Source organism: Pezoporus occidentalis, unplaced genomic scaffold (genome assembly GCF_034315485.1).
Source record: "Pezoporus occidentalis ecotype Australia unplaced genomic scaffold, CSIRO_AGI_Poc_V1 ctg282, whole genome shotgun sequence".
In the NCBI taxonomy this organism is placed as follows: Eukaryota; Metazoa; Chordata; class Aves; order Psittaciformes; family Psittacidae; genus Pezoporus; species Pezoporus occidentalis.
The window spans coordinates 386,994-412,375 of NW_026914741.1; the positions used below are offsets into that span (position 1 = coordinate 386,994).

At 52.9% G+C, this 25,382-nt stretch overlaps 2 protein-coding genes across 10 annotated transcripts in view; one reads left to right on the plus strand and one right to left on the minus strand.

Annotated features, from left to right (window-relative positions):
• Nucleotides 1–13,945, plus strand: part of ALPK3 (alpha kinase 3) — a 35,960-nt gene extending 22,015 nt beyond the window's left edge. For all 4 annotated transcript variants that reach the window (XM_062625776.1, XM_062625777.1, XM_062625780.1 and 1 more), the window contains 11 exons: nt 31–148; nt 1,443–2,475; nt 5,952–7,803; nt 8,530–8,677; nt 10,125–10,252; nt 10,521–10,556; nt 10,678–10,952; nt 11,303–11,391; nt 11,628–11,845; nt 12,043–12,091; nt 12,243–13,945. In XM_062625776.1, coding sequence (XP_062481760.1) covers nt 31–148; nt 1,443–2,475; nt 5,952–7,803; nt 8,530–8,677; nt 10,125–10,252; nt 10,521–10,556; nt 10,678–10,952; nt 11,303–11,391; nt 11,628–11,845; nt 12,043–12,091; nt 12,243–12,564 — 4,268 coding nt within the window. In that variant the 3' untranslated portion in view covers nt 12,565–13,945. The remainder of the gene's footprint in view (nt 1–30; nt 149–1,442; nt 2,476–5,951; nt 7,804–8,529; nt 8,678–10,124; nt 10,253–10,520; nt 10,557–10,677; nt 10,953–11,302; nt 11,392–11,627; nt 11,846–12,042; nt 12,092–12,242) is intronic.
• A 285-nt stretch (nt 13,946–14,230) lies between these two features.
• LOC134167284 (sodium/nucleoside cotransporter 1-like) lies at nt 14,231–25,065 on the minus strand. 6 transcript variants are annotated; one of them, XM_062625784.1, is made up of 17 exons: nt 24,787–25,065; nt 24,616–24,713; nt 24,092–24,183; nt 23,484–23,673; nt 22,977–23,118; nt 22,102–22,215; nt 21,618–21,695; nt 21,168–21,248; nt 20,763–20,843; nt 20,495–20,620; nt 17,019–17,149; nt 16,652–16,820; nt 16,260–16,457; nt 15,751–15,832; nt 15,164–15,262; nt 14,664–14,775; nt 14,231–14,571 (listed from the first exon to the last, which is right to left on the minus strand). In XM_062625784.1, exons 1-17 carry the CDS (start codon nt 24,850–24,852, stop codon nt 14,448–14,450), a joined length of 1,983 nt encoding a protein of 660 aa, XP_062481768.1. In that variant the 5' UTR covers nt 24,853–25,065; the 3' UTR covers nt 14,231–14,447. The 6 variants fall into 6 exon arrangements, with proteins under 6 accessions (XP_062481768.1, XP_062481766.1, XP_062481767.1 ...); XM_062625782.1 differs by having other exon boundaries at nt 24,092–24,231; XM_062625783.1 differs by having other exon boundaries at nt 24,784–25,065.
• Between the last annotated feature and the right edge of the window lie 317 nt (nt 25,066–25,382).

Below are 25,382 nucleotides of genomic sequence, written 5' to 3' on the forward strand. Positions count from 1 at the left end.
CGACTGGTGTTCCATCCATCTCCTCCCCAGGGTACCCGCAGCCGGAGGTGACGTGGTATAAGGATGATGAAGAGATGGACCGCTATTGTGGCTTACCCAAGTATCAGATATTCCGTCATGGAAATCGCCACACCCTGCAGCTGTACAAGTGAGTAAGGAAGCTGGAGAGCGGTTGGATTTGGTGATGAGAACTCTGAGTGTGTTTTCAGTATTTGGAGGAGCAGGCTGTCAGCAGTGATCTCCCATCAGCAGCTGTGCTGGCCCCTCCTGCTCCCCATTGCGATGTTCCTGGCTGTCCCTTCCCCTTCAGCTCTTCACTCTGATGACTCTCCAGTCTTATCAGTATGAGATCCATTACTGCATTCAGGGATATCTGCCATAAGAAATTCCTCTCTATGGAGCCTTCCAGTGCTGGTAGCAGCATGCAGTATGGTTGTTCCAGACAAGAGCTGAACATTAGAGTTGAGTGAAGGGAATGCACTGTCTGCCTCCAGAATGATGGTCCAGGGGATCAGGTGGGACAAGGACAGAAACAGTTCACAGGAGTGTCCTGAGCAGTGGCAAAGAGGGGAAAGGGCTGCAGCCCTGTCCCAGGAGGGCCTTTCTTAGCTCTCACCATGAAGTCAGGGAAGGAAAGGGCTACTTTGGCACTGGACTGATGGAGCCAAGGGCCTCCTTAACTTAGCCCTGACTACCAGCTTATTTTAACTTTAAAAGAGGACTGCTTCTCTGGAAAGCCAGACTCACTGTGTCCCCGGACAAGCAGAGACTGGTTGCACCGCAAGCTGGATTTGGGATGTCAGAAGTATTTTGCACTTCCAACGTCTGAAAGTGCAGAATATCAGTACTGATAGTTCTGTCATCCTCAGGCTTCTAGCCTGGGCTTTTCTGCTTCCCCAGGTGTGTTCCAGGTTTCTGTCAAAGCCTGGATCACCTCTTGTAGGATCAGGGATCTCCATGGGCCAGGCATCCCCAAGGGGTGACAGCAGGGATGGCATGCATGTGCTTGTGCTGGTGCCTGTGAAGTGGGATGGGAAGGATTTGGTAAGACAATAGGGTGGAGGAAGAACAGAAATGTCATATAGGCTGTAAATTGCTGAGAGGAGACCATCTTGCAGAAGAATGTGGGCATGAGCAGTTGGGAAGCCTGATGCTAGCTGTTCCTCCTCCATCACAGCCCTGTCTTATCAGAGTTACAGCCAGGGGGGAACTGGACACTGATTTAACATCCAACTTGCTTATCTGCCAGTGCTGAAAACAGGCAGAGCCCCAGGAGGGAGGACAGCCCCAGGCCTCCGGACCTACTGTTAGGCACCTCAAGGGCCACATCTTCATTTTCTCACCCTCCTGGAGCAAGAAGTGGGAGAACATGCATGCCTGTGTGTCTACCTGTAGTGCCTGGGGAGGGTGGGCAGGTCTCACACAGAGCTTTTGGTTTCCAGGTGCCAAGAAGAAGATGCAGGCATTTACCAGGCCTCAGCTAGAAATAACAAAGGCATTGTGTCCTGCTCTGGTGTGCTGGAAGTGGGAACCATGACGGAGTTCAAAATTCATCAGAAGTGGTTTGCCAAAATTAAGAGAAAAGCTGAAGAAAAGCTGCGAGAGATAGAACAGGGCAAGAAGCGAGGGAAGGAAAATGTGGAGGTGGAGAGGCTGCAGGGAATGAGCCCCGATCGGCTCCAGAGAAAGCGGAGGCTGGTCAGGGATATGAACCACCAGTCAGGAGCCTCTCTGTGGGAGAAAGAGGATGCAGCAAAAGTTCATGTTGCCGATTCTCAGTCCAGATTACACAAGGATATTGCTGAACCAAAGGAGCAGCCAGTGAAGGCGATGACGGGCTTTCCAAACAAACTGAGCGCACCATTGAAAGCAGAGGTGACCGCCAACGGAGATGCCTCTTTTGAAAGTGTGGAGGAGAATGGGAACAGCTTTCTTACATACATCTATGAGACAGTGGAGGACCTCACGACTAAGCCAGTGGTGAAAGACTCTGCCGCTAAAAAGAAAAAGAAAGTGGAGGCTCCTCCAGCCACAAAGCAGGAAGTTTCCAAGCGAGAAGAAAGTGGGCGAGACAGGGCCAACCCCTCTCTAAATCCAAGGTTTGCCCCTCCTGTCCCCTTACGCAAGAACACACATTTGAGGGGGGCAAATGATCAAGAAGTGGAAAGCAGTCTAAAAATCAAAGAGCCTGGGAAAGCTGTGAGTCAGGATGCTAAAATCAATGGTGACATGCACTTCTCTTTGAAAGAGATGTATTTTGACAAGCAAGTGGAGCCGGCAGCAGGGAAGGAGGAGGCGAGAGCCAAGGAAGAGGCTGTGAGCAAGGTTGCCCTGCAGCCTGTGGCAATCATCAGACAGCCAGAGGATGCTCCATCGTCCTCACAGGTGGCAAAGGCAGGACCTGTGCTGTCCGACAGACAGAGAGGCCGGCACCAAGCACAGATGGCGGAGGGAAACAAAGCTGTCAGTCCAGAGGTAACTAGGGCAGAAAGCAGCCAACACAGAGGTTGCAACAAGACAATATTCGTGCCGCATTTTTGTTTTGTGGGAGGCTGTGTGTACCTCAAGGTCTCCATTGGCAAAAGCACCCAGAAAAAAAGGGCTTCCTGGACTTCGTGTGCCCAGACAACAGGGCTTCCACCCCGTCTCTGAATAAATGTCAGAGGAGGTGGTGAGGTGTACGTCAGGGCCCTGGTCTCCAGGTGGCCCGGGGCATGCTGTGAGCTCTCCGGTTTAATCGGCAGGCTGACCTCACACAAAATGTTTCCAAATCAGTTAAGCAGAGAGCACTGAATGGCTATTTATAGCTGGGGGTGGATGCCTTGTACATACGACAAGCAGCAAGGCTGATGACATCTGTTCAGTTTAGCAATTGAGTCTGAGCTTCGGCCGGTGTTTAATAAGCCCCATGCAGACGAACGTGGTGTGCCAGGCCTGCCATGTGAGCCGTGCTGGGCAGGGCACTGGGTTCTGTTTATGCTGCAACACATATACAGTAGATCTGGGCTATTTTTTGGCTCTTCCCTGGTGGAAAAACTCTGTTGCAAGACTTACTGTGGTAATGCAGTTATGAGGCACAGCACCTGCTCCTGACCCTCACTGCATCTTTTAGTCAATTTCTATTTTAATCATTTAACCTGAAGCATTTTCCGTGAAAATACTAGGTTGGAAACTACCAGTCCTTTATATATATCTATCTCTAGATCCTTTTTCTATAATGACCCTTTTTGTGGTAAAAGGTTCTCCAAGTCCAATTTGCAGGTGCCATTATGGCTCAGCATTTGAGCTATGGTAGGTGCAGGCTTTCAGCACAGACCAAGGCTACCACAGGAGGCACTCCATGCGCAGCACATCTCCCTCGGTAGGTAATGCAAATACTATGGGGTATGGAAATACCCACAATACAGAAGGTGGGATTGCTGGGTGCTCTGCTAAAATAAAACCCCTTTCTTCCTCTTCTAATTTTCTTTAGCCATAGGTAGGAGCACTGCTTACTGGTAAGAAAACTACTGTGTTATACAGTGAACATCTGTGTCCCTTGCTACAAGGCAGCACCCTGAATCCATCTTTAATCTGACCCATCAGCATCACATAATGCTGCAGAAATTATTGCTGTGCATGTGAGCCCATGGCAAAACTATTTGTTTTCTCCCTCTGCTCCTTTTTACACCCTTTGCTCTTAAGGAGGGATGAAAGTGTTGGTGTGTAGCAGCCAGACTTGGGCTATCATCCCTGAGCCTTTGACATGCATCAAGGTATTTTCCTCTTCAAAAAAACCACTTGCAGAGGGAAACTTATAACTTGTCAGCTGGTGTGCTTTTGAGTAGACAAAAGGGAATGCTTTTGATTTGAATTTGAATGCTTCAGCTAGTTGGTGATGCTGGGGAAAGTGTTCAAGCTTTTGTGTGACCAAATAAGCTATTTTAAAGCCCTTTAAAGCTGATTCCAGACATGTTTGAGGATAGTTTCACTCACCAGGACACCTTGCTTGTCTCTTTCTTGTTAATCTTTCCCTTAAACAAGACAAGGTCCTAACATGATCTTTTTCCTGGCCTTGTGACCATGCTCGGGACTTCTGTTTTGAACTGCAGTTGTCCATAGCCGAAGGGCTTTGCGAAATGCCAGACTGTAGCCAGGCTCTGAACAGCCTCACACACAAGAGCAGGGAAGCTGGATTTGCACAATGACCACTCTTGCCTAACTTTTAAACTAATGATTTTATTATATTTCTTTTGTATGCCCCTGGTTTGAGTGTTTTCTGATCACTCAAGGACAGATGCTTTTCTGAAAAGCCCCCAGAAAGCTTTTCTGAATAAGCTTTAGTTCATGAGAAGCAAATATCCCCAAGTCCTCTTCAGCCAAAGGGATGTCCCCATTGCCCATCACCATTGAGCAGAACCACCTCTGTGCATCCCATCTGTGAAGCTGGTCCACCTCCAGCTCCACGGCACTGTGCTGTTCAGCCCCTTGAGCAGAGGGAACATTGCTGGCCCTGCAGTTAGATGGGCTGGGTCTGTTTCCTTCCCTTTCTGCACCCCAGAGGACCATATACTGTGGTAAAATCCAGCAGGGTTTCACTGCATGAACCCTGTCTGTCTCTTTAAATAAAACCTTTTAAGCCTGAGCACTGGGGTGCTCTTGTGTTGTGACACTCAGCAGGATGAAGGCAAGGGACATGGCTCTAGGGGGACAGCAGGAGGGGCGTGTGGCATTTGGGAGTGCTGTGTAGCCCTGGAACCTTGGTTCTGCACTCCTTGTGTGTGGAGACAGAAACTACCTGGCCTTTGGCATTCTTTGGAGACTACCCAGGAACAGACTTGAATAATGAGTGCAGGAGTGGTCTCCCTAAAGCTGCTCCTCCCACCCCAGATGATATTCACATTGCCCTAACAGTTACTTGAGGAAGGGTTTGCTGAGACACCAGCATTAGCTTTCCTGTTTTTACCAAGCTTTCTAACGAAGCCAAAAGACCACTAAATAGAAGGGCAAGAGCTCCACAGCCTTCCTTTCCCATGGACCTAATCTTGGAGACTTAAACCTCAAGTCAGAGACCTCAGTGAGAAAATCCTTAGCAGCAGATTATCTAGGATGGATGAGAAACCTGTCATGTGCATGCCCTGATCCCATGCAATTGTCCTGATGTTGTTAGCTGAGCATCAGCTGGGCACAGCATTTATCAGTGGTATCACTGTCTCCCTGATCCTTATCCTACAAGAATAGATAGTGCCCCTTGGCTGGAGGATTTTGTCAGATTTCCTCGGGATAAAGCTCAGCTGTCACAGCTTGCTGAAACATCTACTGGTGTGAGCTGCAGTTGGAAACATTTGAGCTTCCCTACTGTCAAAGAAACAGGATGGTTGAATAGTGCAGATAACATCATGGTGTACAGTTTCGCTGTAAATCATTTGGGCAGCCTCATCTGGATAGCGTGTGATCTGCTGGTCGCCCTTTCTCAGCATGGAGATTGCAGATACAGTATAGGGGGAACACTGAATCTTAAAAAAGAGCAAGGAAATTATAAAAGGTCTCTGCAACAGCTGGTGGAAACATGGCAGTTTTGCTCCTTGGGTAGGTGCTGTGTCAGAGGAGAGGGAATGATTCTCATCTAGAGAACTGTTCTATGATTCTATGATCTAAAACCCACTGAATGTTTTAGAGCTGCCAATTTCCTGCCTGTGTGTGCAAAACCAAGGCACTGAAAGGCAGAAGAGTTGTTAACTGATTAAAAGACATTTTGTGCAGCATGACAGGGGACTGTGTGACCCACTACCACGGGATGATGGTAAAACCAAGAGACCCTGGATGAGTGAGTATCAGTGGTACCAGGTTAATACTTGTAATTCAAGCAGAAAGTTGGGCAGTGCCATCTGGTCCAGCTGGACCACATGCACCACTGAGGAGACCCAGGCAGTAAAATAGTACTAATTTTCTATTTTCTTTTTTTTTATTAGGTTGCAGCAGGTGTGGGACAGTCTGCTTGTGATCTGAACCAACCAGTGTCTGCTCCAACCGTAGAGGCTGGTCAGCAAGCCAATAAGTTAGAGGAGCTCAGGAAAGAGATACCTTTCTGCCAGGAGACCAGGGTATCGGGGAAAAGGACAAATCCTCGGCTGAGGCCACAGGAGCCACCAAAGCCACCAGCACCTTCCCCAGACCACGTTCAGCCCAGAAAGGAGCAACCTGCCTCTAGGAAACAGACAGAAGAACATTCCCATGCTCTTGAGGGCAGAGAGATTCAACCAGCACTGTTAAATCAAGAGGGCAAAAGCCAAGGTGAGGAAAAGCCATTACTAAAGAAGCTGAGTCCTCCAGAGCACAAAGAAAACACTCCTCTTGAGCAAATCACATGTCAGACAGCAGTCAAGGATGGGAAGAGCAAAGAGGCAGGAGTGGAGCTATCTGGGAGCCATCACAGTGCAAAGGCAGAAGGGAGAGGTGCAGCAGAGCCATCTCCTGGGGCTGTGCACCCAGAGGCGGAAGGAGCACCTTTAGGACATCTGGAGACTGAATGTGCAGCTCCTGATTCAGTTCAACTTGCCACGGAAGAGCCACTCCCCGCTCCTGCAGCGGGAACATCGGTGGCTCAGGAGGCACTGCCTGCAGTTCACAGTGCCCCAGGGATGAAGGGCACAGCACGAGAGGTTCAGTCTGGAGCACAGCTGCTGCCTCCTGTGAACAGAGAAACAGAAATCAGAAAGGCAGATGGATCTGCCCCACAAGAGAAGTTTTCAGCCAGCATGTTAGGGGAGGATAGTGCCGAATCAGTGCCTGTAAGGCCTCAGGGGAAGGAAGGAGGAGAGCTAACAGCAACAGGTCCACACCAGGAGCTGGCAGCACCTGCAGGCACTTTTGACGGAGGTGCTGAGGTTCAGCCACAAGTACCACTGGTCCTGCCTCGCCCTGAGACACAGCAGGAGATGTCTTTGGAGGAAAAGATGCAGCACAAAAACCTTGTTTCCTCCTTGAAGAACTATCTGCTGCTGCTTTTAAAAATGTCAGATAGCAGTAAGGATGCCAGGAAAGAAGACACTGACCTCAGTGACAAGGAGCAGCCTGATGCAGAGGAGCTCATGCTCCCAGAAATAGGCATTGCAGGCCTGAGCCCTCGCACCTCCAGGAGAGTTTTGGAAAAGGTACAAAACAATCAACTCTTCCAAACAGCAGAGAACTTGCCTCTGACTCCCAGGACATCCAGGCGGATCACGGGCATGATTAACGAGGAATTCATTACCAGCAAGGAGATGCTGGCTTGCAGGCCTGTGCCACCAAAGAGACGTTCCCGGGTCGCTGCCGAGGGAGAGGGGCTGCGCCAGCTCTCTGTGCCCTCCATTGTGGTGCGCAGCATCCCAGCCCCAGGAGTAGGGCAGCCTCCTAGTGAGATTTCAAATTTGCCTGCAGCAAGCCCTGAAAAAGAGAGCGCTGGTGACCCTCTGGCAGTTCTACCTTGTGCCACACCAGAGGAGCTGGCTTCCGGAGCCCGGCGCAAAATATACCTGCCAAAAACCAGGCAGGTTGGGCAGGAAGAGGAGGCAACCCCAGGGAGCCCAGGTCACATGAGAAGTCCAAATGTTTCACCACGGCAATCCAGGAAGAACGCGGCCCTGTTGCCATCGCCTGCCCTGGCTCTGTGCCCTCCTGCAGAGCAATGCTCGCCAGCCCTCACAAGAAAGATGGCCACGTTGGAGGTTCCTAAGCTGTATGAGGAGCCCACAGGTGACAGCGGTAGTGACCATGAGGTCCCTGAAGATGCTAAGCCAGAAGCACAGCCAGTAGAGTCCAAGAAAGCAAACAACCCCTTTAAAGGTAAGGGAAGAGGTAATCCCCATGGAGCATGTTTTCTCCATGTTCCCTACAAAGGAAGGCTGGCCAGCTGAGCCAGTGATAGTCAGCTGGGGCCACAAGAGGTCTGAGCATTTGCAGGGTTTTCAGCATCACCCTTTGGCAAGTGAAAGCCAAATTCTTCCACAAGGCTTCTTCCCTAGTGAAGGGAGGGCAGAAGAATGCAAGAGGCTGTAGCACTGAGACGGGCTATCTCCACAGCCTGAACTTCCCTAGCCAAAGGAATCATATAATACTCTTGTTCTTGGTCTCTGTGTTCTCGCTATGCCTCATGCTGGTTGGGGGTCCAGTGGGCATTAGCGGGGTGTGCACTCTTTTCCACCTCCATGGTGAATGCTAATTTGATTCCTTCTGGCATTGAATTAGAAAAGTCATAATCCTGATCTTGAAGTTCTTGCAAGAGCCAGTTGATACCCTCACAGGAATCAGTACTCTTGCAAAGGTAAGGGTAACCTTGATAAGTCCCTACTTCAGTAGATAAATGTTTCCTCCGACACTGCAGTGTTTTTCTGCTTTGCCTCCAGCTATGAGACCTTCCCTGAGAAGGCGATGTTATACTAGGCTGTGCTGACATATCCGTGATATCCAACACCAAAGTCCTAGGCAGCAGCACTGGGGTAGGCTGCCCTGCCCCTGGAGCTGCAGCCAGCAGCGTGTGTCTCACCATCAATCTTTGCACCCTGTCCTTAGCTCCACAGGTGATTCGTAAGATCAGGGCAGAACAATTTTCCGATGCATCAGGAAACCTGAAACTTTGGTGCCAGTTCTTCAATATTTTGAGTGATTCTAAGCTGATGTGGTACAAGGATGAGATCCCTGTAGCAGAAGCACAAAGGAGGTAATCCACCAGCTCCGCTTCGTTGTAGTCCTTGTGCGTAGCCCTGGGTTCGTATGTTAAATCCAGCTCCTTGCATTTACTGGGGTGAAGGTGCCCCTTCTATTGAGGCTGCATGGGAAGCTCATTGCATGGTATGGTATATTGCAAACTTTATTCTCACTTCCCAGGGAGGGAGGGAGGGATTGCCCAGATGGGAAATTGCTGCCAAATTTGTCCTATTGATGCTCCATCTGGAGCCTGGTTTAAGGGCTGATGCTTTGAGTAGCAGAGCCCTGGGGAGGGCAGGGGCTGAACCTGAACCTTGGGGAGGGCAGGGAAAGTGCTGTGCCCATCTCAGAATTTGAGAGCTGGGTGTGAGCTGCAAAACTGGAACCCCATGTGATACATGTGAGGGTGGCAGCTGTGCTGGAGGGTCTGCACACTGCATCCAAGGCGCAGGGGCTTCCATGCAGCCATCACTAACAAGCACCAACAGGGAAAAAGCAGCTCTGGCTGTGCCCCCTCTATTCCAGGGCACTGTCCTTGGATAGGGAGAACATGTTTGGGCAGCTGGGTGGCTTGGTGTATCCTGGATGCTCCTTAGGGCACATTATGGAGAGCAACTTGTTCTCAAGGCCAAGGGAGCTTGATGGAGTAGGATCAGATTTACCTGATGCCTTTGAGCATCCCTTGAGCTCCCTTTATAATAAGCAGGCAGGAAGAGGTGCTTCTGAGGCATAAACAGTCTCCTACAGCAGATATCTGAGCTGGGGCAGATGGACCTGGAGTAGCCATTGTCTTTTAGCTGACCAGAGCAGAGCCTGCTCAGCCGGCGGGTCTCAGGTCCTACCTCTTCCCTCTGCAGCCTGTCATCCCTTTGCTGGTTCATGCTGGCCATGTGGGGCAGAAACAGACCTTTGGTTCTTTTGGAGACTCATCTGCGTAGTGTGCCACCTTGGCTAGATGAGTTGCCAGCCCAAAGCCTGGTGCTGCAGGCTGGAGAAGAACACAGAGCTCATGCTTTGCTGGTCCCTTGGAGAGGGGCAGACTTCAGGATGGGGAGTGGTGTCTGCCTTCACTCATGAAGAGCTGACAATGAAGCTGAATACCTCTGTAGCTGTTTGACTTCCATCCATACATCCATCCAGATGTGAGTCTCTTAGCCCAATCAGATCCCTGAGCCGCACTCAGGGGAAAGTACCTTTATCTGTCTATAGCCCAATCCTGACCAGATTTTGCAAGGCTTGCCTGGAAGACGAGCATCTCTGCAAGTATAAACTGCAGAGCAGGACTCTTGGTACCATAAGGTGCCAGGAGAGGAGCTGGGATGCCCTTGGGCTGGCTTCCTTTGTAGCCCTCTTCCAGCCCTCTAAGGGCAGCAAAGTGCCCATTCTCAGTGCCTGTCACATGGCTCCCATGTGCCCACATGTGTCACACAGGGCTGAGGCCATGCTCTGGTTTCTTCTAGTGCTGGTGATGAGAGCCAGGCAGCCTTGGCTGTTGTGCAGGCATCCCAGAAGGACTGCGGGGTCTACCGATGCGTGATCAGCAACGAGTATGGCACTGACTCCACTGATTTCCTGCTCAGCAGAGAAGGTGAGGAGCCCCTAGCAGCCTGGCATCTCTCCCAGCTTCTCCAGATGTGCCATGGGGCAGTGTAGTGAACCATGCAGAGCTTGGTGCCAGATTTGCGGAGCGGGGGGAACCTTGCACACCCCATAACACCACCTCTGTGAGGTGCCTCTGCCTTCATGTGCTAATACATGAGCAATTCATACCTTGCTGTCCCTTGGTGTGGAAGCACATGGGGCAGGGTGGGATCCTGGTAGGACCTTAACACCTCTCTGCTTTCTGTCCCATGTAGTGCTGTCAGGATTTATCTTGCGGGAAGAGATCGAAGGTAAGGGCCTCGTGCTGACAAGCTGCAACTGCTGCCCCTTGCTGTGCAAGGGGCAGCAGCTCTGTGATGGGGGCAGGTTGTGTCCACGTTGTCCTCCTTCACCAGCTCTTCCCTCTGCCAGTTGGTGAGGAGATTGAGATGACGCCCATGGTGTTCGCGAAGGGTCTGGCTGATGCAGGCTACTGGGGAGATAAGCTCTTTGGGCGCGTGGTAAGCGAAGACGTGGAAGTGGGTGCCGGTTTCCTGCACAAAGCCTGCCGGGCAAGAGCTATCTACGGCCTGGAGCCCGTCTTTGAGTCTGGCTGCACCTGTGTAATAAAAGTGCACAATTTCATTGTCTTTGGGACCAAGAATGAGAACGGTCTGATAGAGAAGAACTACGATATCACCATCCAGGTGGGCAACCTTGTGGGCCAGCCTCCACCTGTCTCCCCCACACCTTCCCTGTCTGTGCCACAGTCCCCAGGTCTGTGCCCACTTTCTTTATTGCCATCCCCCTTTTGAGTGCTCCGGAGGGGTTGAGCTGCATTCCAGCAGACTGGCAATGTCCTTGTTATTCTTGGCTTCAGCTCTTCTCTCTGAACAACACAGGACTGCTCAGAGCTTTCCCTGTCACTTGTCCTTTGACCACCAGGGCAGGGAAACAGCTGGCAGTGCTCCCAGGGGATGCCTGGCCAGGCAGGGTGTCCTGGGATTTGTTGAGGCAAGACAGGACAGGTCCCTGACTCTTCTGTTTGCATCTTCAGGAATGTAAAATCCAGAACTCTAGCCGCGAGTACTGCAAGATCTTTGCCGCTGAGGCACGAGCTGTCCCTGATTTTGGAGCAGTGCCCGAGTAAGTCCTGCAGCTTCATTGGCCTCACATCCTGGCAGAGCACCCTGGGGGATGGTGAGAGGGTTACTTGTGGATGCTGGGGATATCCCAAAGGGCAGTGTGCTCTTCTCCCACCCTCAGACAGAAGGGGCATCGGGGAAGCGCAAAAGCCAAGGGTTGTAGACCACAGTGTGAATCTCCACTTGCTGCAGTGAGAGTGTGTCTGATGCTAAACCTGCCTTTGTGCTCCCATGCAGGATAATTCCTCTATACCTGATATACCGACCGGCCAACAACATCCCTTATGCCACAATGGAGGAGGACCTTGGTGCGCCCTGCGAGCAGTACTGTGTCACTGAGAGAGATGGCAGCTTGGTGGCACGAGGCACTTCAGAGATTGTACTCAAATGCTGCACCTTCCAGCACTGGGTCTATCAGTGGACAAATGGAAACATCCTTGTGACTGACATGGAAGGTAAAGGCATCTGCCATCTGATTTTTGTGACCCCTCGCTACCTTCTGACCTGTGAAAGGAGGGGGAAAAGCCCTAGCCTTGCCTTCTGCCTTTTTCCCCATGTGCCATGGAGCCCAGCTCCCAGGACAGTGACCTGCTCTTGCTGCCAGTGCCTGTTCTTCTCAGGGAGACACTGGTTCTCCTCCCTTTCATTGCAGGAGTGGGCTGGAAGATGACCAATGTGCGGATTGCTACCAACCTGAAAGGGTGAGTGTCCCCCCCAGGCTGTCCCCAGCTCTCGCTGCTCATGTGGCAAAGGGCCACGGTGGTGAGCACAGCCAGGCTCCGTCCTCGGCTCTCTGCTCCAGTGGGACATCTCCTGGTGTGAAGCAGAGGCTGAGGATTACTGTATTTGCAGGTACCAGGGGCTGAAGGAAAGTTGCTTCCCCTCTCTGCTGGAGCAATTCACAACCGCTCACCAGTGTAACCATTACTGCAGCATCCTCGGCCTGAAGACGCTGGAGCCAGCCAAGCCCAAAGGCTCCAAGAGCCCCTCCGTGGGTAGGAAATCTGTGCAGTCCAGTCCCCAGCTCCAGAAGAAGGGGCTGGCAAGTCCCCAGGGTACACGCAAGGCCTCTGTGAGCCCCAAGAGTTCTCGAAGAGCAGCAGAAACAGGGGAGACCCTAGCAGCCTCCAAACCTGGGTCAGGAGAGAGCAGCAGGTCTGGCTGCCTACAGTAGCCAGCACCGCTGTAGCTGGGACCTCCTGCTCTGGATCCCCATCCAAACAGCCAGGAGGCAGCATGTGGCCAGGTTGGGAAGGGGCGACCCTGGCAGTGGCCACCACTCTTCTCCCTTTGCCTCCCACCCTGGCCCGCAGCACTTGCATTGTGTGGTGTGTGGTAGTGGGAGTCATGGGGAGAATGTGAGCCTTGGGCAGTGTGGACCCCTTCCCAATACCTCTTTACAAGAGCTGCTGCTGGTGGTGGAGCTCCTCCATGCTCAGGCTCACATTCCTCTCCCGACTCTGTTTCCCCGCCTTAAGGCAGGGGCTGTTACACCTGCTCCCTTGGGCTTTGCAAGCGCTATGCCCCCTGCCTGGCTCCCCTGAGCAAACTGGGAGCCTGGGCTGCTCTCCCGGCTCCCAGCACCTCATATGCCTGTTTCTGTCCTCCATAAAGCAACCGGGCCAAGCCCTGCCAGTGCTCTATGTGAAGGATGTGAAGCCCAGCAGCACACTGTGATTGCCAAGGTTATGCTGTGGAGGGGTTTAGTATGACCTGTAGGGCTCCTGCTGGCATTGTGTGGGGCTCTGGGGTCCAGGCCTGTGACAGGGCACTGGCATCAGTACGGGCAGCTCACAGGGATGGGATTTTGAACCCCTGCACCCTGGGGTCAGCCTTCCACCCCCTTGCTGGGTGGATGCTGGGGGCAGCAGTGCTGCTACAGGTGCTGCCCAGCACCACAGTAATGTTGCTCTACCTCACACGGGGCACCCAGGAGAGGGGCGAAGGGGCACCTCCCATCCATGCCAGGTATATGTGGGTATCCAGCCTATAGGACTCACCCCTCCTTGCCCACCTGCCATATGCAGACCCCATACACCCTGCTCAGCTCCATTGCACAACCTGGTCATGCTCACTTGGCATCACCCCCGCTTGGCACATGCCTTATTCCAGTGGCAGCTAGCAGCACTTGTTCCAGGTCCCACTGCCCTGCATCAGGAGGCAGTGATGGACAAGCAGTGGTGCTCATGCTGGAAAGTAAAGCACCCTGCATCACATCAAGCCTCCCTTGCGCCCATCAGCTCACTCAGGTGTGCAGCAGCCACCAGAGCGTGGCAATGGACAGCAGGCTTGCAAAGAGCCCCAGAGCTGCGTGCTTCATCATGCTGAAGAGCATCACCTTCCATGGAGCTTTAGAAGAGGGTGCTGGGTGCCAGTAGTGCCACCCTGCAAAGTGATGTCCAGAAGGGTGGCTCTGTGCACCAGAAGGGACCGGGCTGGGAGTGTGGCATGCTCTGGGGTCCTGGTGCTTTGCTGTGGGGTCATTGTAAGATAATGATGTACATAGCAAGGCTGCATTGGCGAATGGGTGCAATAAAGTGAGGACTGGCCTGTTCCCTGCTGCTGTGGTCCCTGTGGAAAAGATGCACCCAAACACAGCAGGATGGGGTAGCTTTGTGCTCGAGGGAGGAAAATGTCTTCAAGTAATGGTTTTTACTTTCATCCACACCCTACAGGAGAGAAGAGGGTGGCTGGGCCAGACCTGAAAGCTGAGGTGGAACATGGCAGAGGCTCAGCTTCTGACAGCTGCAGGAAAAGCTGGCTGTGGTAGTTGCAGCCTGCAGCCTGAGCAAAGCACCTCATGCTGTGTGGGACAGCCATGGTCCGGGGCCAGAGTGGGGTTGAGGGCAAGTACATGGGGATTTCCGTGATTTATTTGCGAGCAGTTCCCTTGTGTCTGCGGGCTAGCACCTAAGGGTGCTGGTTGCAGGGTGCATGCAGCTGTCAATCATCACTGGAGCAGAGGAGACCAAATTTGCAGGTTTCTGATGGGGCACTTCTTAGGCTTGGGGCCAGACTTTGCAGATGCTGGTGTTTCCAGGCCGTGTTTGCATATTTCTAGGCTGTCCCCTCGCAGGTAGTGTGGTTGTAGTGCCCACAGCACTGTGTCAGGCACCGCATGCCCTCTGTCTGGCCAGCCCAGGCTCCCGTGAAGGAGACCGTCCCACTGTCGAGCACCAAGCTGGAAAGAGAGAAGCATGGTCAGGATGAGGTGCTGGCCACTGCCTGTGTCTCTGGGCAGGACCGTATGGCTCTGGGGCCCTTCACACCCACCTGGCAAAGAGCTGCTTGCAGCAGGTATACATGGTGTAGCTGGTAGAGCTGAAGTTGGCAGTGCTGAGGAAGGTCACGCAGTCACCCACCTCTGTTGGCACATGAAGGAGGCCTGGGGGACAAAGTCTCCTGGTTGCGGCTCTTGAGGGACCATGCATGCACATACCACACCCTGACCCTGCTCCCCAGTCCCATACCCTCACCCTACGCTTGCTTGCAGATCCTGTACCTGGGACTGTGCATGCACTCTCCCACCTCACCCCAAGACTGTTGCAGCAGTGATCCCAGGGAACCCCTTGCAGTGCCCCAGAAGCTGTCCTTGAAATACCCCTAGCCCAAATGAGGCTGAAGGGCCCCAGCACAGCTGCTGTGCAGCCCCTGCAAAGGGTTTGGAGGCCCTGGCAGAGCCATCAGGAGGACATGCATACCTGCACCTGCATTTATAGGTCTTTGCCTGTCCCCAGTTCATTCTGGCCCACTGGCAATAGGCAGGGACTTACCTGCCAGGCAGGCATTGAGCATGGAGACACATGTGCCAGTGAGTAGGGCTCGCAGCACAATGGATGCCAAATCACCCTTGCGCTGGGGAACCATGGAGGCTGCAGGGACAAAGCAGAGACTGGGGTGAGTTAAGTCCTTGCTCTGGCTCCACCCCAGGCTGGGAAAAGATAGGGATGTGTCCTAGGTCCCTAGCTGGCTCTATCACATACCACCTTGCCCACCTCAACCGCTGGTGTCTGGGTGGCATGGCAGTCACAGCCAGCACCCAGCACACTCTGCACTGAGCCCACTCTGCACCCATGAGTGATCAACCAGAGCACTCGATGCTCTCAACACTGGAGTCTCTGCTCTTTGCCGCATGGCTGGGTGGCACCTGGGCTTGTGGGACATGCACATGCTTTTGCCCATGGGTGCAGTGCAAAATCATCCCTAATCACCTCATGCAAATCCTGTTTCTTGTATCTGTGCTGGCAGAGACTGAACATGGAGGGTTGAGGGCAGCAAATTCTTTCTGCCCCAGTTGAGTCCTTGGTCCCAGGATTGCCCTGCATCATTGCTAGGCACCCAGGATGTGGGCCACACTCACCCAGACCTCCCAGCATGATCCCAATGGAGCTGAGGTTGGCAAATCCACAGAGTGCAAAGGTGGTGATGTTCTCGGCTCGCTCCTGGAGGGCACAGCAAGAGGGAATAGTCATCTCAGCCCAGGAGCAGCCCCAGAGCTGTCATAGTTCCCAGCCCAGACAGACACAATGGAGGTAAGTCCCCCATCCCAGTCCTTTCTCCTTCAGCTAATTTTGGGAGCAAGAATGCAGATGTTAGGCAGCCTGCCCCTGGGAGAGGCTGGGCTAGGGGAACAGGAGGCCCTCTGGAACCATGATCTGCCCCACCAAGGAGCAGGATAAATGGGAAAGAGTTTCACTGACTCCTTAGGATGACCCCATACCCAGCAGATAGTGAACATCCACATCGAGTTGGCCGTAAGTGCCCTTCCACCCCAACAGCCATCCTCCTGCCTGACCAGCCATGTCCCATGCTCCATTTCATCTGGTTCCACCCTGCCCTGTGCCTGGCAGGATGGGAGATGCCCCTCACAGATATCCACTGCTTCCGGCTCCCATCCCACTCCTCCAGACCCGACAGACGTTTTTTCTTGTATGTGGCCAGCTGCTGGTATGCCACAAACTCATTCAGGAAGATCTTCATCCCCAAGAGCTCAGCCACCAGCGGAGAGTCTGCCCAGTCTGCCCCCATAAGAAAGGCCACAGGCATGAGGACGTAGGAGCAGATAACCTGGGAAAAGGATCCCAGAAGGGAACAACTCAGAGCTGACCACCTGCACAGCCCCAGGCTTGGGGCAGACACCTGCTGCCAGCATTTGCAAAACACCCAACAAGGGTCTCAGCAGCCTACTGAGGCAAAGGTAGGGATGGGTGGGGGATGCAGGATCTGGTAGCCCAGATGACGGGGCTGCATCCTGGGGATACCTGGAAGGAGAGCCCTTCGATGTCTACCATCTCGCCAAACCAGCGCAGAGCAGCATTGATGAACTCCAGCACCGCCAAGAAAGCAATGAGGTTGGCTGCAATGTTGGCTATGAGCCCTACGGAGGCTGCAGCCCCATTGCTTGCAGCTTCCAGGATGTTCTGCTCTTCTCTGTATGGAAAAAAAACACCAACCAGTTGACTCTTGTGGCCAAGCATTCCCTGTGCAAAGTCAGCTCCCAGTCTGTGGATGTCAGCACACCACAGGCTCTCCCAACCTCAGGCCACCTGGAATGTCCACTTGTGCCCCCCATTTGCCCCCATGGCTTCCCCACACAGTGCAGCCCCACTCCACCATCCTCACACTCACCCCTTCGCAAGGCGGATGCTTGCTTTGCCCTTGAACTTGGACTCTTCCACTTCAGGGTAGACGAGTTTGGACATGGCAAGGGCGCAGGGTGCAGCCATCACGGAAGCTGCTATCAGTGATGCCGCATCTATCTACAATGTGCAGACTGTGGGCTTAGGCAACTCCATGTGAGGCTGTGCCCCAAGACATGCCACCCCAGGGAACCCCCACATTGCTGGCATCAGCAGTTTGGGCTTCTCTGGGAAAATTGTCTGTTTCCCATGTAAGCTGGCCATGGCATGTAGGGCAGCTCACCTGGATGGAGGCATTGGTGGAACTGAAGTGATCTTGGCCTTGAAGGTGTAAATTCTCCTGCTGTTTGACCTAACCATAATCATCCTTGCCCCTTCCTCATCCCTTTCTATCATGTGCAACATTGTGAACTTCTCCCTCCTGACAAAGGGCCACGTTCACAGTTTCACACCTCCCCTGCCTGCCAAATGGCAATGTCTCATTTCTCTGACCTTTTATCCTTGAATACCCATTTAAGTAGACTAATTAATGTTTAAATAGCAGGATCTCAGCCAGCAGATCGAGGGCAAGGTTTATTCCTCGCTGTAGAGCACCGATGACCAAAATAAGTGTGACCAGCAGGTCAAAGGAGGTGATCCTGCCCCTCTGCTCTCGTGAGACCCAACTTGGAACACTGTGTGCAGTTCTGGTGTCCTCAACATAAGAAGGACATGGAGATGCTTGCTGTGTAGCAAGTCTGGAGGAGGACACAAGGATGATCAGGGGCTGGAGCACCTCCCATATGAAGACAGGCTGAGAATCACAGAATCACAAAATCATTAGTGCTGGAATGGCCTTCTAGAGATCAACCGGTCCAACCCCCTGCCAAGGCAGGGCCACACAGACCAGGTCACACAGGAACATGTTCAGGTGAATTTGGGGTATCTCCAGAGACAGAGACTCCACAACCCCCCTGGGCAGCCTGTGCCAGGGCTCTGTCACCTGCAATGGAAAGAAGTTCTTCCTTGTGTTGAGGTGAAAGTTGTTGTGTTTTAGTTCATGGCCACTGCTCCTCATCCTGTCACTGGGCACCCCTGGAAAGAGTCAGGCACCATCCTCCTGGCACCTGCATTTGAGACATTGATCTGCATTGATGAGTTCCCCTCTCAGCCTGTTCTTCTCTAGACAGGCCCAGCTCCTGCAGTATCTCCTCATAAGAGAGATGCTCCAGACCCCTGAGCACCCTTGTGGCCTCCACTGGACCCTCTTCAGTTGCTCCTTGTCTTTCTTGTCCTGAGGAGCCCATCAGTGGACACAGTACTCCAGATGTGGCCTCACCAGGGTCGAGTAGAGGGGGAGGAATAACCTCCCTTGACTGCTGCCACACTTCTGATGCACCCCAGGATACTCTTGTCCCTCGTGGCTCAAGGGCACACTGCTGCTCATGGTCAACTTATCATCTACCAACACTCCCAGGTCCTTCTCATCTGAACTGCTCTAGTAGGTCAGCCCCAGCCTCTAATGGTACTTGGGGTTCTTCCTCCTCAGGTACAGGACCCTGCACTTGCCCTTGCTGAACCTCAACAGGTTTCTCTCCACCCAATTCTCCAGCCTATGGAGGTCCTGCTGAACGGCAGCATGCCTTCAGGTGTATCAGCCACTCCCCTAGCTTTGTATCATCAGCAAACTTGCTGAGGGTGCACTCCAGCCCTTCATCCAGGACACTGACAAACAAGTTGAACAAGACCAGACCCAGTATTGCTCCCTGGGGACCACCACTCACTACAGGCCTCCAACTGAATTCTACTCCACTGATCACGCTGATCACAACCCTTTGAACGCTGCCATTCAGACACAATCAACCTCACTGTCCATTCATCTAACCCACATTTCCTAAGCTTACCTACGAGAATATCATGGGATACAGTGTCAAAAGCCTTGCTGAAAGGTAGATGACATACACTGCTCCCCCCTCATCGACCCATTTTGTTATGTCATCACAGAAGGTTATTAGATTGGTTAGGCAAGATTTACCCTTGGTGAATCCATGCTGACTACTCCCGGTGACCTGTTCTACATGCTTGGTGATGACTGCAGAATGACCCGTTCCATCACATTTGCAGGGATGGAGGTAAGGCTGACTGGCTGGTAGTTTCCCGGCTCCTCCCTCTTGCCCTTTTTGTAGATGGGAGTGACATTGGCCTTGCTCCAATCATTGGGCACCTCTCCCATTCTCCATAATTTTTCAAAGATGGTGGGTGCAGCTCCCTCAACACCCACGGGTGCATCCCATCAGGGCCCATGGATTTGTAGGTGTTAAGTCTGTCCAACCTATCCCTAACCCAACTCTCTACGATCAGGGGGAAGTCTTCCTTTCTCTGGCCTTCTTCTGAAAGTTGGGGCTGTTCAGCCTGGAAATGAGCAGCTGTATGGAGACCTCAGAGCAGCATTTCAGTATCTGAAGGGGGCTTACAAGAATGCTGGAGAGGGACTCTTCATTAAAGGCTGTAGCAATAGGACAAGGGGTGACGGGTTTAAGCTGAAACAGGGGAAGTTCTTTACTGTGAGGACAGTAAGGCCCTGGCACAGGTTGCCCAAAGAAGTGGTAAATGCCCCATCCCTGGCAGTGTTCAAAGCCAGGTTGGACAGAGCCTTGGGCAGCATGGTCTAGTGTGAGGTGTCCCTGCCCATGGCAGGGAGCTTGGAACTACGTGATCTTAAGATCCTTTCCAACCCTAACCTTTCTATGATTCTATGAGGCCACATCTGGACACCGTTTCCATGGCTGAGACACTGATGAACTGGAGAGGGCATCCCTGGAGGGGTCAGGGCACAGGACCACCAAGGCCATGCTGGGGGAGTGAGGCCTGTTCACCTGGGAGAAAAGAGGGCTGGGGGGTTGTAGTAGCTGTTCCCAACTACTTAAAAGGGGGGGTGGTGGGAAGATGCTGCTCAGAGATGCCCAGGGAAAGAGTGAGAATCAATGTCACAGTTTCAGTGGGAAATTCCAGTTGCATATATGGAAAAAGTATTCTCCACAAACGAGGCTCCTGTGAATCCTCACTTCAGGGAGGTGAGGGGGGACCTCCTTCCATGGGATGCTCACCACCAACCTGGACAAGGTTCTGGGCTACCCTGTGGGCTTTGCCATCACGTAATTTGGATATGAGGGTGGATCAGAGATCCCCATAGGGTCCTTCCAAGCTAAATTTTCCCATGATTCAGTAAGATTTCCCCTGCTCACTGTGCAAGGACACGCAATGAGGGTCCCACAGCAGTGCCTCCTACCTGGCAGGGCTCAGGGTTCTGGACAGACCAACAGAGGTGAGGCTGGACATGGAGGCACCCTGCCCTCATCCTGCTTACGGAAAGGAACCATGGGGCACCTTCTGGGGGTCTTCTCTCACCCACAAGTCCAGGGCAGTTCTTGTGTGTCAGGACCCCATGGCAGGGAGCATGGGGCACACATCTGCTTATGCACTCACCCCAAGGGATATGTAGGCACCCATCACACTGCCTGCAATTGTAGAAAAGCCACCAGTCATCACAGTGTGGATTTCTGAATGGGTCATATCTGCAAGGTATGGGCGGATGAGCAGCGGGGCTTCGGTCTGCAAGAGAGAAAGCCCAGTTGTCCTTGAGACAGGGACATGCAGGGCTATAGGTCTCCTGGAAAGGGAGGAGAAGACCCTTCTTCCAGGGCAGGCTCAGCTGCAAGGTCTGAGGAGCTGGATCTCCTGCTCAGGACCTTACCTGTCCCACAAAAATGTTCCCTGCCACACTCAGGGTCTCAGTGGAAGTGGTGCCCATTGAGACCTGAAGGATCCAGGAGATCTGGGGAAAGACAAGGCTGCCGTGTTTCCAAAGACTCCTGGCACCCTACCACCCACCCCATGAAGCAGGGCCCTCAGGCTGCACACAGGTGGTCTTGGGAAGTGTCCACAGACCAGGCAGCAACATCAGCTCCAAGGATGGACCTTCTCAGGAGGACATGCAAGAAAGGCAGGTGTTGTGTCTATTCTTTTAGGCAGAACAAATCACCCCAGATTAGCACTATGCCAGTTTTCCTGGAACATCCCTCAAGGTGGTCACAGTAGTCGGAGAACCCACCAGGTTCTTCTTTCCACTACCATCCCAGAGCCAGGTGAGAGGTCCTACCTTGACAATGAGCCACTGCATGATGCCAAGGTAGTAGAGGATGGACATCACACAACTGAAGAAAACAACAATGGGCAGAGTCTGTAGGCAAGACACCAGGGGCATAGGGTTAAAGGAGAGCTGAGCAACACATCTAAGTACACTTGGGGACCAAGCCCTTTTGACCCATGAAATGGGCATGGCAAGGTACTGCATAGCCAGCCCTCACTATTGGGATGCCACAACTTTGGACTGGCAGCTGGGACAGGGGACCAGTGCAAACCCCTTATGGCACTGAGGAGGTCCATCAATGTTTACAAAGCTGGGGGAGACCCACGCTTGAGCTGGTTGAGCACTGCAGTAAACATGGCTGTGTTCAGCTCCATGCTCTTCAGGATCCAGCAAGGCAGCCAGACCAGGAGAGAGCCAGGCTCGGCCTCTCTCTCCCTATAGCCCATACTCCAAGCTGACCTGAAAGGCGAAGACTTCTTCAATAAGCGTGCTCCCAAAGACAAAGCTGGAGCCAGCTGTGGTGTAGCCTAGGAAGAACTGCAGTAGAGAAGTTACATGGGAGGAGGGAGATCTCCATTAGCTCTCTCCCTGACATCTCACATCTACCTAGCAGGAGTCTGTCCCCCCAGCCCCATAGCTCAATTCACCACCACACCAGATAATGACCTGCTGAAACCTAAGCTGTGGACACTGGTGGGCTGTCTCCAAGTGCTGGGGCACAGCAGCAGCCTGCATAGGAAACTGCACCAAAGGATCCTGGCTGCTGCAGAGAACCAGGAAATAGCTGATTTTTCTCAAGTCCCAAGCAAAAATGCTTCTAAGTGTGCAGTCTCTGCAGCTTCCCCACCCCATGCCACCCTCTGCTCTTCTTGCAGGTCCTTGCATCCCAAGGGGGGGCTACATGGAGGGCACAAGCATGGGGTGGTGTGAGCACATGCAGTACCTGGATCTGGTCACCCAGCCACTGGAAAGCTTGGATGCCTGGGGTTGTTCGGAGGATGAAAAGTCCAAATATGAACTGCAAGCCAAGACCCCAAGAAACAGCTCTCCATGACACCTGGGGACCAAGAACAGAACAGGGACTGAGATATTAGTGAAGCCTACAGACTTCCCTTTCTTAGCTTCCTGCCCCTTTGACAGCTGCATATGGCAAACACCTGCATGAATGTCATGGGGATACTAATAAAGAAATTGGAACAGTAATCCACAGAGTTTGGGTTTAGAAGAAGATGAGTTGGTGGGACTCAGAAACTGGCTGGTGGAATATAATCTGCCAGGCTTACCCAGGAGGGGAAAGGCACAGAGACCTTCTGATGGTTTGACAGCTAGTACAGACCTGCTGGATCAAAACTTCCTGTTCATTAATCCTTTGGAGGCAACAGATGCCCAAAAAACATTGAAGCAGGTTGGTTTGGAAACCACTGGGACTTCAATCACTTCTGCCCAAGTCACCTGAAGCTCTGGCCCACCCTCCACCTACAGACATCTGAAATTCAGGCATGAGCCTAGTGCTGGGTCTGCATCTGACCCAGGTATGAGAGACATGATGGAAAACGCCATAGAGGCACCATGAGGGAGCACAGTGATGAGCAGTGGGAAAAGAGTAGTGGGTGGCTTTGGGGCTGGTTCCATCCACCCAGCTTAGCTCCCATGCTGATCCAGCTCTGCCCAGGAGCCCTGCTGGATTCTGCTTCCTCCAGGGAGCTCCAGTGATGGGCCATAAGGGGATGCCAGTGGGAGAGAAGCACATTTTTCCCAGTACTGGGAGGCCACATGCTGTGAGAGCACCAATGGGCAAGAAACGTCTGAAGCACATACTGCGCTGTGGTGCTTGGAGCAGGCAAACAGGAACAGCACCAGGAAGCAGAAGCCGGCCAGTGAGATGAGTTGCTCTGGATTTCTGGCAGTGTCCAAAGCCAGCCATATGATCAGGCCTCCCAGGAGAGCCACCCATAACAGCCTGCAAAGGAAATTCCCGGACCATCACAGAGAGGATGTCCCCATGGGAAGAGAAGCTCATGAAGGGCAGAAGCTAATTGTGTGGGAGGAGCCACTGTGAGGTCCATGCATCTGAAGAAACCTGGGGCTCGGACACAAACAGGGGCTATGAACAGCCATCATGCTGCTGAGGTAGAGTAGCAGGATGTTTCTGCCATGGTTTTTAAGTGGTTCCCAGGCTGGGCCATTCCTCATCATTCATGAGGTACTTGCACAGGACTAGGGCATCTGTCCAGAGCCCCCAGCTGCTGGTTGTGTTGTCAGGGCAGCCATGGGAGAGGGGACCTGGTACTGGGAGGGATCTGGCCCTGCCTTTTCCTGACTCACCATTTCAGCCATAGGCAGGACTTTCTGAAGCATTTCCAAATGGGGCTGAGGAGCAGCAGCACCTTTGCCCCACAGTGCTTCTTGAAGAGGCTCCAGCAGATGAAGAAGACAACCACAGCAGTCATCACAACCAACGGAAGGGCTCGCTGGAAGTTGAACCAGCAGGCCGCGATAAAGTAGCACAGGTAGGCTGGAGAAGGCACATAGGAGGTCAGAAATATCAGGCCCATAAGATCATGGATTCATAACACTAACCAGGGCCAACAATGGGGTTAGTTTCCCTGAGGCTCCCATCTGTGCAGAAGGAGGACTTAGGGAGCACCAACCCAGCAGATGGGCTCACTGGTGACAGCACCTCAGCTGTCTAGGGGCACATGGAGCAACCAGAACAGGCATTGCAAACCCTTTGGGTAGGTGGGTAAAGGGAAGGCGGATAGTGAGGAGCAGGTAGCCCTCCTGGACAGGAGTGGTGACTGAGGAGGGGGCAGGCCATGGGGTGAGAGTAGATACAACCTCCACATGGGTGGCCATGCCCAGTTCTTGGAGGCTGGGGACATGGCCAGCCAAAGGGATGTGGAGATGGGGTCTCAGCACTGGGAAGTCCTCACCTACTCCAAGGAACGCCAGGACGACCCTTCTCAACACCTTGGCATAAGCCTTGCAGAAGCGCTTTGCCTTGCAAGCCGGCTGCACAGCCTTCCTGGGGAGAGTCACATGCCAGAGACTTGAGAGGCACAGAAGATGGAACCTGAAGGTGAACCCAGTCCAACTCAACAGAGCCAGGTCATAACTAGAGGGTGCTTGTGGCAGCAGCATGGTTGATAGGTGTGCCATGGCCTCCAGCAACCTTACTGCCTGCTCCCAGGAGGAGTGAGCTGGTTGCTTGTGGCAAGGGAGACCCCACCACACACACAACACCCTGGGCACAATGAGTGGAGGTTTCTGCTGGGTGGCTGCACTGCTGACTGCACCCCTACAAAACCATATGGAGTCATCAGGCACTATCCCTGCTATGTGGTCAATACCACCCTGCTCTGCTCTGTGATCAGGGGAATCACTGGCCCAAGGACTGCAGACTTGCTATGACCACTGGAAACACCCTACACAGATGCATCTCCAGGGGTTATCCTACCTGCAGTAGGAGGAAAATCTCCCTTTCCCTTCTCCTCTCCTCTCCTCTTTGGTTCCACCACATGGACCGTCACATCCCTCACACAGTCTGCCCTCCCCCTGGAAAACATCATTAGCTGGAGCACCCTGAGCAGCTCCTGTACCACACGTAGGGGAAAGGAGGACTTACCACGGAGCTGAAAGCTGGGTTATCTGAGCCCTTCCCAAGGTTGTCCAGGGTTATCCGGTTTTCTTCCATCTCCAGAAGTGCAGCAGCTTCAATGCATTAGAGAAACAGCACTGCAGGGGAACAATGCTGGCTAGGAAGAGAAAGACAGGATCACCTCTGGAAGCATGCATGTCCAACACTGATTTCGAGTTCCAGGTCCCCAGGAGAAAAACACCCTTTGCAGTAGAGATTTAAGAGTAGTTTTTGTACCAGCACATCAAGGGACCATCCCATAGGATCCTCAAGCTGTGGGGAGGAAATACTGACTCCCTTGTTCTCCTCTCTTGGAAGGTTTGCTCTTCCATGTCTCCAAGGAATTACAGGAGAGGACGTTGCAGCAGGAAGAGCTGGTACTGCTCCTCCAAGATGGTGGTAGTGGCTACCAGCCTTTATGAGCAACCCTTCCAGTGAGAGTCTGCAAAAAATAAATCTGGCTGCATCCCTCATTGGGTGCAACTGAGTAACATCATAGAACCCCAGACTGGTCTGGGTTAGGAAGGCACCTTAAAGCTCATCCAGCCCCAACCCCTGCCACAGGCAGGGACACCTTCCACCAGAGC

Bases quoted from the DNA above. Each gene is read 5' to 3' on its own strand.
- LOC134167284 (XM_062625781.1), bottom strand. From the start codon at position 24,852: ATGGAAGAAAACCGGATAACCCTGGACAACCTTGGGAAGGGCTCAGAT. The intron at 23,119-23,483 runs GTGAGTCAGGAA...TTTCCTTTGCAG, and splicing joins TCCTGCCTATGGCTGAAATG to GCTGTTATGGGTGGCTCTCC. The intron at 15,833-16,259 runs GTGAGGGGCATC...TGTGCCCTCCAG, and splicing joins GCCGGAAGCAGTGGATATCT to GAGCGAGCCGAGAACATCAC.